Raw genomic sequence first — 19,696 nt, 5'->3', positions numbered from 1 at the left:
TCAGATTATTTAAATCTTCTTTCGACTTTGCAAAAAACGTTACGTGAGTCAGGCATGCATGGATTGAACATAATTATATTTTTATTCACATAAAAAGAAAAGTCGGGTTGAGGTTCGGAAGTAGCCATTCATGTGCAAATTAAGATAGTTCCATGAACTTTGTCTTATTTTTGAACAATAAGTTAGCAAAAAGATTTATTGAAATATCTTCTCCGTTTTTTGGTGACTAATGATTTTTTTTTGCTAATATTTACTGATGCAAAAAGATATATTGTAAAGATAATTCTCTGTTACTATGATTTTAATAAAATATTCTAAAGTCTTTCTTTGAATTTTTGAAAAGAAATTAACATTTTTTTTGTGGTTTATCATTGTTTTTAGACAAAGTAAGGAACTGAAAAAGAACATTTCAACTTTTAAGGGAAGTACGCAACTCGAAAATTAGCCTGTCATTAGGGAAAAATATGCCATATTAATTTTATTTGTAAATAAAAAAAAGACAAAATAAACTATCTGACAACGAACCAAACGGCAGGACTACTTCGTTTTACTTCATCTAATTAAAAAATATGTTTAAACTTACCGTATAAGCCCTCCTGGCAAAGTATGTCTCGGACTTAAATTTTCTTCCTGACCTACCATTATTTACCATTGAGCTACCATTATCGTGTATTTGTAAATGGAAAATGTATTTGTAAATGTATTTCGTCGTATTTCCTTTTGTACAGGACACACGCATTCCTCAGACCTTAAAAAAAGTTGCGGAATTTAAACACGTATGGATTGAACTTCATAATATTTTCATTCACATAAAGAGAAAAATTGGGACGGGTTGAGATTTGGAAGGAAATATTTTTGGGGTAAATTAAGAATGTTTCATGTCCTTTCTTTTATTTGTGAACAATTAGTAAGTAAAAAGATTTATTCAAAAATTTTCTCAATTTTTTTGTGACTAGTGTTTTTTTTTTTTTAGGAAATACTTATTGACGGCAAAGGATATATAATATTTTATTCTGTGTTAATATGAATTTAATATGATATTTAAAAAACTTTTTTAAATCCTTTAAGCACAGTTTTTAATTCTTTTTGCGGCTTATTGAGAAAAAACATTAAAATATTATTAGTATAGTTTTACATTCTCTAGTACATTTTTTTTTATCTCTGTATAATTTTAACTTCTGCCGAATTTTAAGATCCTAACAGACTTTCTTTGTATACATAAGCCCTATAATCCTTAAAGTTTGTGAAAATTTATATTTTAGAAACTTAGAATTTCTTTAAATTTAAAGATTTGCTTGAAAACATGAAGCATCAAATTTGTGGCAAAAATTTTTCATTAAGAAATTACTTAATGTTTGATTTTGTGCTGACATAAGTTGTAATTATAAAATAATAAATTTGCAAGGACAAATAATAAGCTTGCAACCATTAAACATGGAATAATTATACCCATTGTCTTACAGTTGCAATCATTAACAAAAGTGGCAAGTGTAAAAAAGTGATAAATATGTATAGATAAATAATAAGTTTATGTCTATTACACTAGGGCACATTTTTACAGCGACAACAATGAAGTTTTTTTTTGCGATAAAAGTATTTGTGTGTGTTTAAGTGTTTGTAAAAGTATATGTCTACAAAATGTTTGTACGTATCAATAATAACAAGGAATTGAATAAAGCTTTATGGCACATCCTCTAAGCTCCTTATAAAAACTCTATTCACGAAATCTCGTCCAATTCCTATAACCTTTACGATGAATAGATTTTCAAAGAGGATTTCGATCTAGACTCAGAGAGATCAATTCGATATAAAAAGAAAAAAAAAAGAAATCAGTTCATCATACTTGGTAATCTTGCAAGGAAGCATAGTATCCACTCGACGGTCAACAAAGGGAGAAATTCTGTGCGCTTATTTTCAAAAGAATATGACCCCGAAAGAAGTTTCAGATACATTTTTATGAAGAACTGGTCATTATTAATACCACTGGAGAAGTCTTTGGTCATCAATAACGCGCTGTGACGGATTAATGCCCTTGACTTACTCAATATATGATGCAACCGTAGATGCTCTTAGGGATGTTAGTTATGGCTGCCGGAGCCATGGTTACGATAACTAGAATTATGTTAGTGCAAAAGTTCTCTTACATCCAAGCATATTTATAAATTAGATAAGCTAGATTAAGTAGTATACCGTCGATAGTTTGATATAAGTTTGTTTGATTTACAAAGCGACAAAATTTGGTCGAGTAAGCGGAATATTAGTTTTAGCTGAATGTGCGGAATATATTATGTTTGATTAACTATTCAGAGATCAGATTTAGTTTTGTGTGGTTTAGCACAAGCGCTTCATTTATGTTTGGCTGTATGGAATATTTTATTTGGTTGTTAGAGAAATAGTAAATTTCATAAAATATGTGGGAAAAAATCTAGTTTAATCTATGGAATAGTAATTTTAATAAAATATGTGGGTAAAAAATCAAGTTTAATGCATGGAATAGTAATTTTCGTCTTACATGTGAAAGAGTAACTTTAAATTAATATAAATTGTAATTTTTATTTTAATTATTTAGTTATTTTGATTTAATGTATGGGATAATAATTTTCGTCTTAACTGTAGGAGAGTAATTTTAATTTAATATAGAGAATAATTAATTCAGTTTAGTGAATGAGTTAGTCACACAATCAATGTTTTGTTATAAGTTTGTTTAATTTACGAAGCGACAAAATTTGGTCCAGTGAGCAGAATATTAGTTTTAGCTGATTGTGGAAAATTTTATGTTTGATTAACTATTCAGAGATTAGATTTAGTTTTGTGTGGTTTAGTACAGGCGCTTAATTTATGTTTGGTTGTATGGAATATTTTATTTGGCTGTTAGAGAAATAGTAATTTTAATAAAATATGTGGGAAAAGAAATCAAATTTAATGTATGGAATAGTAATTTTCGTCTTATATGTGGATTAGTAATTTAATTTTGAATTAATAAAAATTGTGATTTTTATTTTAATTATTTAGTTATTTTGACTTAATGTATGGGGTAATAATTTTCATCCTGATTGTAGGAGAGTTATTTTAATTTAATATACAAAATAATTAATTGAGTTTAATGTACGAGTTAGCTGCACAATTATTATTTTGTAATAAGTTAGTTTAATTTACAAAGCGACAAAATTTGGTCGAGTAAGCAGAATACTAGTTTTAGCTAAATATGCAGAATGCAGGCTTAACTATTCAGAGGATAGATTTAGTTATGCGTGGTTAGTAAATTTAGTTCAATTTATATGAAATTGCAATTTTCGATTAAAATTAAATCATCACAAATTAGAAAAATATCCCAGTCAAGGTAATATCGATGTAAATACTGTTATTTCCGAGCATATATTAGAATTAAATACATTTATTTGGTATTTATTTTTGGATCTGCTTTAAGATATTAAGTTCTTAGTTTCTTTTGATTTATAAAACGAGAAGGTTTTTCATCGAGTAAGTCGAATATTCATTTGTAATGTAAGACCTTATATTTGGTTAAAAATGCAGACTTCAGTACTTCGTTCTGTTTGGAATAGTATACTTTATAAACTTATACAGCAACACTACGGGTTTTTTCCGGTTGGTTAACTATGTAAACAAATACTTGGTTGACTATGCTAACAAATACTTGGTTGACTATGAAAGTAGTAGTATGAAATCGTATATTTTATGGGGACTCGAATTCAATTCACGTGATAAAAACTAACAAATCAACCTGCAGCAGTTGTGAATACAATCAACTGCGTCACATACATAAAAATTATTTACAAGAACTTCCTGTAATTCCGTTAATTACCAAAATAATATAATGCTTTAATTTGTAAATATAATTATTAACGATGTGTGATGAATAACATTTACTAAAACATGAAATGAACAATTCATTGAGCTCAATTCACCAGATAAAAAAAAGAATCTAATTCATCAATTTCGGAAGCACATGTACAGTATCCTTTTACCACTTAGTCTCCAACAAAAGAGGACCGTGTTGACGCTTTTTCAATGAACATGATCCCCAAAGAAGTTTCAGATTCATTTTTATCAAGAGCTGATCATTATTAATAAGAGTGACGCGGCCCACGATCATCAATAATGTCATGTGACAGATTAATGCTTTTGCTTTGCGCAATATGGGATGCAAATGAATGGCCTTTATGTCTACCAAAGTTGCGCAGAAAGGGTTATTCACGGTCCATTGAGTGATGATAACCAAGGATAAAAAGATGTAAATCCAAGACGTAGTGTGCAAAGGGATAGTGCGGTTACAGCTAAGCATATTTTTGTATTAGATAAGCAAAACGAAGCAGTTTTTTTTCCTTTGGGGCATTTGTCAGGCAATTTGTTATGCTCTCGTTTTGATTCATAAAAACGATTCGGAGCTAGACAGATATGGATTGAATAAATGTATTTTTTTTATATTACTTAGGATCCCCTCGCAAGCATTATATCAAGACTAGGAAATGCAATACATTTTTTTCCCGCATTTTATTTTGTTAAGTTGTCCTTTGCAAAAACGTTTGCCGTTGATTTCTTTTTCTTTTTCGATAAATCTTTTTCTTTCAGCAGTAAAATAATTCATTTCTTTTTCGTATAAAAATGGTTTTCTATAACTTAAGGAATGATAAAGAGGATGGTCAACTTATTTTTGCGATCAAGCTTTGTACGACTTAACATTGAAGGTTTGTAATAGTTGTAAGGATAAGTACTGTTGCAAGGATTTAATCAGACAACGGGCTGCTAATGTACAATCCAGAGGCTTTTAACAAATTGCTTTTTTTTTTAAAAACTTTTTTTCTTATGTTGTACTTAGTTTGGATTATTATACAAGTTTTTATTTATTTTAAAATTTGTTATACAAATTTAAAAAAGAATGAAGAATAAAGTTTGATTTTTTTATATCAGACAATACGAAACTGAAGAGAGCGCAGAAAAGCAGCTGGATTGAAAAATAGCCCCCAGGACACTTGTTCAAAAGGGGCCAATACATTCTCAAAAAAATGGTACAAGGCCGCATCTTTTTTTTTCATTCGAATACTTTAGTTTATTTTTAATTAGTTTAGTTAAGTTATTTAGTTTAGTTAAGAGCGATTTTGAAAATTTGTAAATCATAGAATCTTTTATTTTAAAAAAAAGTGTTATTAATCTCTCTTCTTTTTGAATATAATAAGACAATTGAAGATAGAGTTCTTTTGAGTTGTAAATAATTGCATATTAATATTTTGTTACTTGTGACAAAGCTAATTTTTACAAATTTATTTTATTACAGAATTCAAATTTTTTTTATACCATAACAATCAAAGCTATTGATTTCTAATATCTAACTTATTCAATAGTTAATACACTGTATTCTAGTTTGTACAAATCAATTTAATCTACTATGTATTACTGAAAAATGGTATTCAATTGTTCAGATTAAAAAATATCCAAAAGAATCTTAAAATTAAAAATAAAAATGGAAGCATGTATGTAAAAAATTGATATTACATTTCAATACATGTTACAAGTATAAAATGTGGATTCAACACATTTTTCTGTATTCAGCTCATAACTGTAATAGAGTCTAATAATTAAACTCAAATGTCATTTGTTAAGTTATTTTTCAGTTCCTAAAAATACAAAGAACTAAGATTTATCGAGTTTTTAAAAGCAATGTCAGAAATAAAAGTTTCAATTATTTAATCTACTTTATTTAAATATTATCTCGAATATGTGTAAGTTTCAACTGCTATAAAGCAAAATAAATGAAAAACATTGAGAGAAATGAGTCTAAATTAGTAAAAAAAATCATATTATAATATTTTTTACAAGCGAAATATAAAAATCTTCGTTTCATTTCCAATTATTTTTCTATCTCCAAAAACATCTGTTAATTAACTCAAGTGTTAATTATAATACGATTTAAAATTTTTGTAAGCAATACATAAAAGTTAGTTTTATCCATTTAATATAAATATTATCTTGGATGTAAATTTCAATTGCCAGAGGGCAAACAATATAAAATTAGAAGTATATAAATAATAAAAATAGTACAAAAATATATAAAAAATGAGTAATGTAATTAAGTATAAAGAAAAGCATGCAATGGAAGAATCGGACTTCCAAATCTTGAAACTGTTATAGCAATTTCTGCACAGAGAAAAAAATTTGTTCCAACCTATGCAGAATATGGAAAAATTTACCGTATTTCTGGCTCAATGGGGACACCAAAAATGTCGTCAATTTTTCAGTAATGACTTTGATAAAAATAACATTAAGATATGGCTTCATAATATGTGATTGACGCTTGCTGGCTGAGTGGTAGCACTTCGCGCTGTCGTGCCACATGTCCTTGGTTCGATCCTCGGGGTGGGCAAGGTTGACTTAGCCTTTCATCCCCTCAATGGGTCGATAAAATGAGTACCAAGCATACTTGGGAACAAAACACTGAGGGTTCCACGTTGGGCTGATCATTTAACCGGAACATCTGCTCTTGCACCCCAGAGCCCAAAGGTCAAGTAAACCGATATGGGCAAAGTAGGCCTTAGCCCTCTATGGGCTGTAGCGCCACTGAATTTCGTTAATGAGTAATTAAGTTTGGCTAAATGAGAAAATAGTTTGGTATTTTTATCACATATCATCACACACATCAAATCATATTTGGTAATTTGGCACAGTGGCTCCTAAATTTTTTTGGCTACGGAAACCTTATCAATCAACCTTTTCTCAGCTAAGCCTCGACTTTATAAACCTTACCAATCAAACTACTCTCAGCGGAACCTCGACTTTATAAACCTTACCAATCAACCTACTCTCAGCGGAACCTCGACTTATAAACCTTACCAATCAACCTACTCTCAGCGGAACCTCGACTTTGTAAACCTTACCAATTAACCTATTCTCAGTGAAACCTCGACTTTATAAAGATTATTGTAAAGATAATTGTGAATGTTGTAACCTTTAAATATATTTTTAATTAGAGGAATGAAGATTTTTCATCTCTTTATCATTAATAATCTTAAAATAGGTTTTATGGCCAGCAGTTAAATTTGCAGAGCTTGTGCTACATCTAGTCCAGTTACGAATTTATTTTTGGTGTATAAACATAAGCTTAAAGTAAACAAAATAAGCCTAATTATTGTTTACTTCGAAATGAAAACTTAAAAGAACTGTTATGAACGTTGAAAATGGTTATTAGTGAAACATATTTCTACATTAAACAACTTAACTACGTCATTTTGATTTGAAAAGCGTGATAGCAAATATTTATGCAATATTTTCAAAATGCTTATTCTTTTCTTAATTTGTTAATCATCATCATCATCATCATAGTTGGCCAGACAGCCCAATGTAAGCCAATGCCTTCCTCTGAAAATATCTCCATGACGACTTCCGATTTATCTTTGATTTCCAATTCTTCTCATTAATTGCGAGAAAATCAGACTTCACTGAGTCAGCCCATCTCAACCGCGGCCTTCCCTGCTTTCTTTTTCCAGTGGGTTTAAAAAGCAGTATCTTTTTTATTGTGTTGTCATCACTCATTCGCATCACGTGGGCGATCCAATTCATTCTATTTATTTTCATATATTTAATTATATTAGGCTGTTTATAAATCTTGTACAGTTCAAAGTTAAGTCTCCTTCTCCAGGTTTCATTCATAATTTGTTAAATATATTGTTATTTGAAATATATTTTCTTTTAAAAAATGCCATTTTTATTTCATTGGCCTTTTATTTTAAATAGTTTTATAAAGGCAAACAGAAAGATTAAATGAATAATGAATTATAGGCTGAATCTATATCGGAGTTTTCAAAAATCATTGCTGGTTTTAAAAAGTACTAACTCAAGGAACCCCTTAAAGTACTAAAAGTACTAACTCTAAGTAAGTAAAGCACTAACTCTAAGTAGTACTAAGTAGTAGCAGAAAAGTACTAAAGTACTAACTCTCGCACAATTTGGGAATCGCTGATTCAGCGCATGTCATGAAAGTAATTTATTGGGTAAAAATTACTTTTTAGTCTTGTATTTTTTGCTAACTGTAGAGTTATAAACAGAATAATTTGAAAACTGGAAATTCAAGTAAATTGGAAATTCCTGTTGTCTAATTAGGATTTGAACTGGAAAATTACCAAAGTAATGGTTTAAATACTTTGTAATTATATTTTAATAATATTTTTATTTTATTCACCAGAATTATGTTTTTTTTAAAACCAGAAATGTAATTACCAAACAGTATGGTAATTTTAATAGAGTTTTTTTTCTCTATATCGGTATCATTATACTCTATGTTGGTATTAGAGTCATGTAATTAAATTTTATTAAAAATGATGATGATGTACTAATGTACTGATGATGTACTAATGCTCCCGAAAATCCAGGTTTACTACTGAAATATATTTATGTATGATATAAGGAGAAGAAAAATCGAACCTGATTCGGAAAAGATTTGATGATTGGATACCTGCAAATGACGTCATCGTAAGTAAATTATGACATTTGTTGATGCAGAAACCAATCAGGTTCGACATTCACGAGTGACGACCTTAAATTAAATTTGATTTTATTCACATGGTTTGGCATAATTACTTCACTTCATTTCTTGAGTGTCAAGTGCCCAATTAACTCAATTTTTCATTAAGATGAATTTTAAATTTGTAAAAAATATGTAATAATTAGTTTTATCTATTGTATGTAAATATGGCGTCAAAAATAAAATTCAATTTCTTTAGGACAAAGTAAATAAAAAAAATATATAAAAAAATGAGTCATATAAATAAAGCATATAATGAAAGAGTCGGTCTTTTCTCAGAAAAGCGGAATCTTCAAACTGTCATCATTGTTTCCTGTCATCATTTTTTCCCTACCGCAGATGGACAAAGGGAGCATCCGAATTCTATGCGTGTTTGAAAATTATGCCATTTGTTTCACGGTGACAGTTACATTGGATATGATCGATGATTTTACGAGCAATGACGTGGTTTTGAAGAAGTATGGTTGGCTAGGAATTTCTGGCATTGAATACCAAAGATAACTGTTCCTCTCCATTCATATAAAATATCAATGTTTTTTTTTCTTATTGTATCGTTATTCGTTATGTCTTATCGTTAACTGTAACTTTGAACTTAGTTTGAAATTGTTCTATTATTGTATCTTTGGATGAAAATACGGCGTCAGTGACGGTCATGCTTTTAAACGCAGCTAGGATGAGTAATTATTTTAAGGTTCATATGAGGTGCTGAAAGATTAAGAAAGTTAATTTATCAAGCCTAAAGATGAACTCGTTAACATTTCTGTTGAAAAAACAACATATTCAATATGCAATGGTGTGAGAAATTAAGAGAATTTTCAGACTTGGTCGATTATCTATGGAACTACTGGATCGATTTTAATGAAGTTTGATATGTACATTCATTGGTACAATACAAAACAAATAACCATTCAACAATTGTAATACACACGCATGATCGTGCGTAACACTCGTTGGAGTCGAAAGGTATGAAACAGTGGTAGCAGAATAAGCCAAAAAAAAAAGGGTTAATAGGAGGTGCTGTCCCCTCTTACAGATATACAGGCCTTGCAGATTGGTTTCATATTCGAAATAAGGCAGTTTATCATTTCCTGTGGCAATTGGCCTGAATTGTCCTGTGGCAATTTCATACCTTGCTTCCGACTCCAACGAGTGTTACGCACGATCATGCGTGTGTATTTACAATTGTCGAATGATTATTTGTTTTGTATTGTATCAATACATGTACACATTGAATTTCATTGAAATCGCTCCAGTCGTTCTAGAGATAATCGACCAAGTCTGAAAATTCTCTTAATTCCTTACACCAGTGTATTTTATAACTTGAGAGTTATGAGTTTAAGGATTTCGATCTATATGATGCTTTGCTTTATATATAAATTTTTTTTTATTGATATCACAGCGATACAAATATTGTCTACATTAGTAAATAACGAAATTAAAAAAATTTTTTTTTTGAAAAAGACATCTCAAAATGTCATCTTGTTTTTCCCTTTATAAGATTGGGTTCCAAATTTTTGAGTATAGTATTATTTAGAGTAATAATCAAAAATTGAATTATTTAAAGTAATAATTATAAAGTTTAGAGTCACAAAGGTCGGAGGTGTAGGCGCCGCGACAAGCCAAAATATTCCTCCGTAATCGATGCAATTAAATCAAATTGTTTTGTTGTTGACGCATGCCTGTTTAAACAGAAGGGTGCAGTGGCCCCATCTATGGCCAAGAATTTGACTTCTGCCACACCCGTTTATAGGGAGGACCCATTTATACATCCCTTCATTCATCCACAGATAGTAATTTTGTCCTGAATCAGAGAGCGATCGATCTCCAATCCAGTACCCCCAGAGGTTTTGATTTGTTATGGGAACATGGAGGACTCGACAGACATGGAGGACGTTGTCATACGACTCGACAGATTTAACGTGCATCAGTCACCATTTACTACACTGGGAGTCTTCGGCCGGCGGGGTTCGAACCCACCAACTCTCGGACATGGACCCAGTTCCCTACCGGTCAGGCTATCACGGCCATCTAATGGTTTTATTAACTAAATATGATGTGAAAGTAAAATAGTCTAAAGGAGGAACGATGACTAGGGTTTATTGTAATTGGGGATGAATATTAACATAAGTATGGCGAACTTCTTAAAGAGACACTGCTTGAAACAAAAGAGTGAGTGTAATATTAGTTTCTCTTTTTTTATGCTATTCTCTTTTATTTTTGGAAAACATGAAACTAGATTTCAGAAAACCCTTTATCGAAGCTTATTCTGTTAAGTATATATACTGGCCCGGCGTTAAGGATTGGATCTTTTAAAAAAATAATTTTTAAGTTAAAATGTTTGGACTATGGTTAGCGAGAAAGGGTTTTTTAGAAATAGAGGGATTTACAAGGTGTTCCATAAAAGGTACTCTTAATCTGTATTCCTTTTTTATAAAAATCATCGTTAAAAATTTAAACAAAGAAGTCCGCACGTTAGGAGTAACAATCCAATAACTTTAACTAATAACTTAAGGGTCCGGACTTTAAGGGACAGCTCTCTTGATCTAACTATTGGGACCATAATTTCCATATTGGGTCTGCTCCTATACTTTAGAGGTCAGAAATCAGAATCCTTAAAAAAAAAGTCATGTTTACTCAGACGAAATACGTTTTTGTGTTTGATTTCGCTGCGTGAAATATCGTCTGCACTTATTAATTAGCATATTTGAGGCCATCCCCTCGAACCATGAACGTCCAATTATTAGATAAATACTTATTCAGGGAAGTTCGAGTTTTTGCGCACAGCGTATAACTCTAGTTCTGATATATTCTTACTCATGATGTTAATTTGTTTTTTATTTGAAATTTGAAAAACTGATTAGCTTAAATAAAGATTTTACGCATGAACGCAGCAACCTAACTCTTCTGTCTGAATCTATACGTGAAATACGCTTCCCAATTTATCTCCTAGAACGTTTTGTACCTTATTTCCTTAGAAATTAGAGCTTACGATATTATAACCGTCGTTGAGCAGCTGAACTTCAGGATCCACTTCAAAGGATCCTTTATAGCTCGGAAGCGACAGAGCAATCAACCGCTACTTTAATGGCATCTAGAGAACAACCCTCATCCATGAACGCAACAACAGTCGACCCAATTTAGGGTATTCTAACCTATGATTCATCTTTCGCTGAGGATGTTTTGCATCGGTACTGTGGTTGGTGTGAGTCAGCAGCAGATTTCGTATCAAACAGCTATCCCTGGGATTCGAAACTGGGGTTCTTCATTGGGAGGCGAACGCTCTATCACCTGGGCCACCACGGCTTCATATTCTACCAATTTTATTACTGTCGTTGAACAACAGACCAAATTTTAATTTTACGACTACTAATTTTCAACTCCGTAGCCTTGTAATTTTGAACCCAATCCAGATGACAAGGGAATTCCTGGATCAAGTATTGGGGGAAATGGTGCCTTCATGGTGAACTTTTTGATGGAACTAATTCGCATTTGCGTTACATGGAGATAAAACCACGATGTTCAGACCAAACCACCTCAATGGAAGGCGAGCCAGTTACCCCCGAAGCAACCATGACTCTATACTTACCCATTAAAGACTCCTTCTTAATAAAAATATTAAAATCAGCAATATTTCACTATTATTTTATCTAGTATATCTATTCTTATTTATATTCTCTCTCGCCAAGCGTTCTAATTAGCCAGTCTAGTGGTGGTTGTAGTTAATTTACGTCGCACTAGAGTTGCACAATGGGCTATTGGCGACGGTCTGGGAAACATCCCTGAGGATGATCCGAAGACATGCCACCACAATTTTGATCTTCTGCTGAGGGGATGGCACCCCTGCTTCGGTAGCCCGACGACCTGCACGCGAAGTCGAGTACTTTACGGTAGCACAGTTTAACGAGGACCAATACCGCACACCCTCGGTCCCTACACAGACTGATCCAAGTGGGTCGCCCACCCGCACACTGACCACAGTCAGTGATGCTTGACTTCGGTGATCTGTTGGGAACCGTGTCTTAACGATCAGTCCACTGCGGGTCTTCTAAATAGCCAGAGGTTAAGTTTTATGAGTTGCGATTTAGGCAACATTCCTCAATATATTTTTTTTGTATTGTATTGCAACATATTGTAAACAAGTTTCACGCTTGGTTAAAAGTAAGGGGGAACGTGCCCTCCTGTTAGAGAAGAGGTATTTTACTACCGAAGAAACTTAACAGACTATTTTTTAACATAAAAATCGTTCAGTTCATTAAATATTAAAAAAGTTATACGTGTAAAAATTGGTTATTTATAACCACTCCCTCACGTAAGTTTTGACCCACTTATTGTGTGCTATTATTCTTATTATTTTTGATTCAACGATTATTTGTTTTTAAAGGAACAGTGAGCACCAAAAATAATCATCCCAAATGACTTTTGACTTTTTCACAAAATTAAAGATCTCCTCCTTCAATAATAAAGAACACTATACAATATTCAAATCTGGTCATTAAATAAAAGTTATGCATAAGGGATTGATATATTTTACAGTATGTTACTAAGATGTATACTATCCGTATGGTATTTCAATGCATCTGACATGTCGTTAATTACTTATGTATTATTTTATGCTACCGTAAACTTATTAATAATAACATTTCTAAAAGAAAATTATAAAAGAAATACCAAATTTGCTACATGAAGTAAAAATCCTAATTTTTTAGAGAGTGTTTACAATTTTTTTTGTAGATCTTTCTGTTCTATTCATGATATATTGAATCACATAAGACTTTTAAGAATGCTCTCAAAATATGCAAAGAAGAGATTTTGAAAAACACTTCTAAAAATTTATAATTTTCCAGCAATTAGCGTAACTGCAGAATATTTTTGTTGTGTAAATTTAAAAACAGCAAAAAAAAAAATATTATTAAAAATTCTAATTATTCTATTCTACTATAGCTATTTTTAATATACGATTTTTTCCCTTCCTTCTTTAAAAGGACACTTCTAAAACGCGCTTCTTTTTTATTGAGGTACGTGCTTCAGTTCTGAATTTAGTTATTGATTTTCAAAAACGAAGAGTATATGTATGAAATTTTGAAAACCAGTTTAAAAATAATGGTATCTTATAAAGCTTAAAAATAGTTCATAGTTTTTTTTAAGTGGCGCAAAAGTATACGCATCATTTAGATCAGAAAAGCTTTTTTTCCCTTCCGTGAATGATTTCAATTAGCGAAAACCATTTTACGTTAAATTTGCATTCTTTAAATAGAGTATACGGGGAAATTATATTTTGCTTTTCTTTAAAAAAAGAATGCTAATGTTTTGAGAAGCATATATGACGAGTAAACATTAGTTTGTTGTGCTCGTAACTATTTTTTTTCCAATTTAGAGTATAGTTAAAGTAGCTCTTCCATCGCTATTATTAAATGGAGTTTTAAAGAACTGTTTAACTCCATTTTTTTTAACTCCATTTTTGCGTGAATTATAAAAATGCACTTAAGATGAAAATAAAAGTTTCAGTTCTTTAAAATTTGCTTCAATTTTAAACAATAATGGGCCAAGACGATAATAACTTTCAATAATTTTATATAAAATTAGTAAATAAATTCTAAATTTAAAATTTCCTAATGTAATATTTCTAAATATAACATATTATATAAAAAGTAATATTCATGTTTTAAAAAGTATTAAAGAAAAAACGAAAAAAATTTGAAATGTATGAATTATTGCTCTCTGTTTGAAGTTTTTAATGTTTAATTCAAAAGTTGTTATATTCTTTGTCAACAGATGACGCTGATGACCCCAAAAATTTTAAGACAACGCTATTTGCTTTTTGTCAGACCATTCTAACTAGCATTTTATTTTATAAACGTCGTTGAAAAATTTTGAGCAATTGTGAGTTTACAACTACCAATGTTCAACTCCGTAGCCTTGCAATTTCGAACACAATACCCAAAGGTAAGAGAATTCCAGGATCAAGTACAGTGAGACCTGTTTTTGTGCGGTCCTTTTTTATGCGATTCTGTTTTTGTGCGATTGGTTTTATGCGATTTTATTTTTGTGCGATTTTTTTTGTGCGAATTATTTTTATGCGGTATATGAACCTTAACGGCGTTAGCACCAGTTTAATGTTTCCTATCAATGTGCATATGCATGTTGTGGACGAACTCTGATTACGTGGTCTCCTTGACAACGATGTATCTGAACTTCGCGATGCTCTGTTTATTTATTTTAATAAGTTCATTTATTATCGTCAACTCCATTTTCTCTTCTGTTTAAAATTTATTCTACGCTAAACAAGTCAGTAAAAAATCGTCTGCTGTGTTAAAATACTTTGTATTTTAAAATTAAACCATTATTTTTATTTTGTAAATTCTCGTCTGCGCGTATCTCAAATATACGCTTCGTATTCAGAGTTTTTTACACGATTCATGTGATTAAGGATTCACTTTATAGTGAGATTAAAGGTAAATAAATTAATTACTTTTGTTTCTATTTATATGTAGTTTTTATGATTTTTATTTTATTTTTAGACATAGTAAGTTCTCCCTTAAAATGAATAATTATAGCCAAAACAAAGTAAAAAGACAGACAATTCCATTAGAAACAAAAATTCTAATATTAAATAGACTAGCAGATGGTGAAGGATCCACAGCTGTTGCAAAGGAATTTAAATTAGGTGAATCCACGATCAGAGCTATACACAAACGTGCAAGTAAAATATATGAATCTCTTAATAATACAACAAACGACAGTAGTAAAAGAGCATCGTATTCGAGAAATATTGTAATAGAGAAGACGGAAAAGGCTCTCGTGCTGTGGGTTAAAGATTTAAATAAAAAACGAATCCCCGTTCACAAAGAATTAATTCAAGAAAAAGCTAGACAGTATTTCAACCAACTGAAGGACTTAGAACCAAGTTCGTCTTCCTGTTTACGAGAAGTGACATTTTCTGCGAGCAATGGCTGGTTTGCTGGATTTTTACAACGGTACGCACTTCATAATTTGAAGATACAAGGCGAGGCAGCGTCCGCCGATGAAACAGCTGCAATGAATTATCGCAAAGTATTAGCGGAAATCATTGATGATGGTGGATATTGCCCAGATCAAGTATTTAATGCAGATGAGACTGGGTTATTCTGGAAAAAGATGCCCAGCCGAACATTTATTGCGAAATCGGAGAAAATTGCAAGTGGTTTTAAAGCGGCAAAGGATCGAATCACACTTCTTCTTTGCAGCAATGCCTCTGGTGCAAAGATGTTAACACCACTTATTATAAATAAAACTTTACACCCACGCGCTCTAAAAGGCGTAAATTTATCAGAATATCCAGTACACTTCATGGCCAATAAAAAAGCATGGGTCACATCAGCTGTATTTGCAACATGGTTCAACGATTCTTTTGTACCAGAAGTTGAAAAATACATGAAAGAGATGGGTCTTCCGTTTAAAGCATTGCTAATTGTAGATAATGCACCCGGTCATCCCTGTATAGAACATCCTAATGTACAAATAGTGTTTTTACCACCAAATACGACTAGCCTTATACAACCACTGGATCAGGGCATAATCGCAAATTTTAAGAAACATTATATCAAATTAACTTTCAGCTACATTTTGAAAAAGCTGGAGAGCGATAAACTAAACCTGACTGAAGTTTGGAAAGAATTCTCAATTTTAGACTGCATACACCATATTATTGCAGCAATTGGGCAAATCAAACAACACACATTAAATTCGTGCTGGAAAGCGATCTGGCCTGAATGTGTAATTAATCGAAACGTCACCGAAAACGCGTCAACGTTATTATCTGAAATTAGTGCGCTCGCACATAACATCGGCGGAGAAGGCTTTGATTCTTTCGGCGTTAATGACTTGGACGAGATGATTGAGGACCAAACTGTGGACGATAGTGACATTATCAATAGTTTGATAGATTATGAAAATGGACAAGAAGAACCGGAATTTATTACAGCAGATAAAATATATGCAGGGATCCAGATTTCGAAAAAATTGGAAACGCATTTTCTTAAAATAGATAAAAATGTGGAAAGACGCCTAAAATTCCAAAAAGAACTGAGATCATGCATGTCTCGCTATCGTGACGTTTACATGCAATTGACCAGTCGACCGTCGTCACAAAAACTGATCACTGACTTTATGGTACCAAAAAACAAATCAATTGAAACCCTATCTTCAAGCGACGACAGCGATTTTCAACCAATTCATTACAAGAAGATGCGCGTTTTGGATTACGACGAGTAGCGGCAAACTATTTAAAGTATAGTTTGAAAACTTCTCCATGTATATGTACAATGAAGAATTAAATATTTTTAAAATTTCTTTAGGTCTAATTTAATTATTTAATTTTATTGAAAGCATTCTCTCATCTATTTCATAAATCATTGATGTATTTTCTGAGTCCGACTTTTTTTATGCGGTCCCTATCAACCGCATAAAAAAAGTTTTTGGTGATATATCGTACAAACTTGTTTATTACATGTCAGAATTTGTAAAATTTTCGAATTTTTTTTGTGCGATTTCTTTTATGCGGTCCCTATCTACCGCACAAAAAAAAGGTTTTACTGTATTCAGAGAAATTCGCCTTCGTGGAGGACTTTTAACTAGCATTTTATTTTTCAACCGTCGTTGAGCAGCGGACTCGATTTTGGATTTACGACGACTAATCTTCAACTTAATAGCCTTGTAACTTTGCAAGGGAACTCCTGGACTAAGTATTGAGAGAAATTTCGCCATCGTGGAGGAGAGTTTGATGGAACTAACCCGCATCAGCATTACCTGGAGAGGAAAACCACGAAGTCCTCCCACGGTCGGCCTGACGGTAAGGACACTCCAGCCAATAATGATCCGTCTACGACTGAGGAGATGTAGACTGAGTAGTCTAATGTAGTTGCTGCAAATGAATGTTATTTCCAAAACAGTTTCTAACAGTTTTTCAACGAGCTAGGCCATCTGTTGATTAATTTAGAAAATAAGTGAAAATAAAATAACTCTCTTCTAAGTGAAATGCGGCAAGCTGTATATTTCGGTCACTTTCTATTCCTCTTTAACTGATGTGTCAGATTGCTTGTCATTTTTTGGGCCCTGGGTAAAATTTTTTTCTATATAGTTTCATATGTTAGCATATAGCATATTATAGTTTTATATATAGTTTTATATATTGCGCATAAGCTGCAAATAAAAAGAGGACTCATGAAATAAGTTCAAAATATAGAGAAAACAAGGGAAAATTTACAGAACAATGAAAGACGGGAAAAAAATAAAAATAATAATAAAAATAAAAATAACAAGAAACCTGAAAAAAAGGACAAAAATGGATTTGCACATTTGATTATATAAATTAGCAAAGAAATTTTTCGGTAAATAATTCTAGCCATGGACTAAATTCCCGTGGAAATCGTTCTCGTACAAAGAGCCACAAAAAGTCAAGATGCCAATTAAAAGATTATTTTCTGAAGTTAATGGGTAATAATTGATAGGAAAATACGCATTAAGAAAATCCCGAAAATTCCCTATCGTCAGAGTGGCGTCATCTTTGGAACATATCAAAATCTTCAAATTTTCCCGTTTGAATGACGTTTGATTAAATTAAGGATATTCTTGCAAGCAATTCCCTTTCAGAATCCCTGTTTAAGTAGCGAGAGCAATCAGAAATTCGTGGCTCTTTCATGATGTAACTGCTAGCAAAACAACGGCTCGAATGGTCCAACTCCAAGACCCTGCCAAGAAACCCTGTTCCTTAAGAATTTATCATAAGATTCTGAATGAAACTTACAAGAAGCCAACTTGTGCCCCTCGTGTTCTCTTCAAATAAGATAATAAATTCTTTATATATATATATATATATATATATATATATATATATATATATATATATATATATATATATATATATATATATATATATATATATATATATATATATATATATATATATATATATATATATATATATATATATATATATATATATTTGTATTTGTTTCAACAGTTTACTGTGATGAAATTTCTTATTTCTAAAGCTGTTGTAGGTTTTAATGTTTTGGTGAGTTGTCTGTTGATTCTAGTTGAAGCATAAAATCTTTATTAGATTCTTAAAAGATGTTTAAAGCAATACTAAAATTTGATTATTCAAATTTCACTTTGAAAAAAAGTGTTTCTTTAAAATCTTTTATGTATATTTTTTATCAATTTTCTTCAAAGATAGCCTGAAAATTATGGAGGTAGGCCAATAAGCTTAATATATTTTTAATACATATGTAGAATGAGCTAGAATTCATTAAAAAATGCATATTCTGCACTCGCAATTCATATCGTGGTACAGATTTGTTTCAATATCACTGATCCTTTTCAAACTATTTTTGTATTTCAAACATTCATTTCTTCTTCATTCCAGTTTCTTCCCTCATTACTTATTTCTACTTTCTCACTACAATAAACGAATAAAATTATTATTTTTTTTTAAAAAAATAGTATGAAAAAGGAAGAAATACGAGTAATTTTAATGAAAGGCCTTGAACCACAAATCGAACTGGCATAATATTTTAACTATAGATTACTACCTCTGAAATGTTTAATATATTCAGAGCACAATCTTTATGCGACCTTAAATAATTCATTAGACGGGAAATTTACTTCAAAATCATTAATCTTTAACACAATAAATTTGTAAGGGGTCCCCAAATTCCACACTTCCGAAAACTCACATTCCTCTCTCTCACCTCTCTTCCCCAACTAATTTGGTGACGTGATTAAAAACAACCCCTTAATCGATAAAAAAAAAGGAATGCCATAATGACTAACATTAAAAGCATCCACTGCACTTGTAAATTACTTCGTGAAGAGGTTTTGATATTTTGATACTAGATATTTTATTTATATTGATATTAAATATTTTGATGTATTTTTGATATTGAATATTTTTGATATAAAATTTTTCTATTCATCTATAACGAAACTGAAAATTGCCAAGTTCAAGCGTGTGGTATAGCTCCCTTCCCCTTTAAAATCTCCATTTTTTCCCCACTAATAGAAATGTTTCTTTTCAGATAAAATAATTTAAAACAATATTGGAAGGTAAGAGTCTTTAAGCGTTTTCAAGAAGACGTTATCAATATATCTTAAATTTCATTAAACATTATTGCAAAAGCTAGAAAA

The 19,696-nt window shown here is 31.3% G+C and overlaps 1 protein-coding gene across 1 annotated transcript; it reads left to right on the top strand.

The window, feature by feature from the left end:
• The first annotated feature begins 15,073 nt into the window (after window positions 1–15,073).
• Window positions 15,074–16,783, top strand: LOC122268964 (tigger transposable element-derived protein 1). Its single transcript, XM_043040045.2, has one exon. The coding sequence runs from the start codon at window positions 15,074–15,076 to the stop codon at window positions 16,781–16,783; it is 1,710 nt and encodes a 569-aa protein (XP_042895979.2).
• Window positions 16,784–19,696: the final 2,913 nt, after the last annotated feature.

The sequence above is a fragment of the Parasteatoda tepidariorum genome, chromosome 8 (assembly GCF_982258835.1).
Source record: "Parasteatoda tepidariorum strain Cologne lab strain chromosome 8, Ptep-v5.0, whole genome shotgun sequence".
Classification (NCBI taxonomy): domain Eukaryota; kingdom Metazoa; phylum Arthropoda; class Arachnida; order Araneae; family Theridiidae; genus Parasteatoda; species Parasteatoda tepidariorum.
Note: the sequence above shows the minus strand (reverse complement) of the source record. Positions and strands in the feature narration are given on the sequence as shown.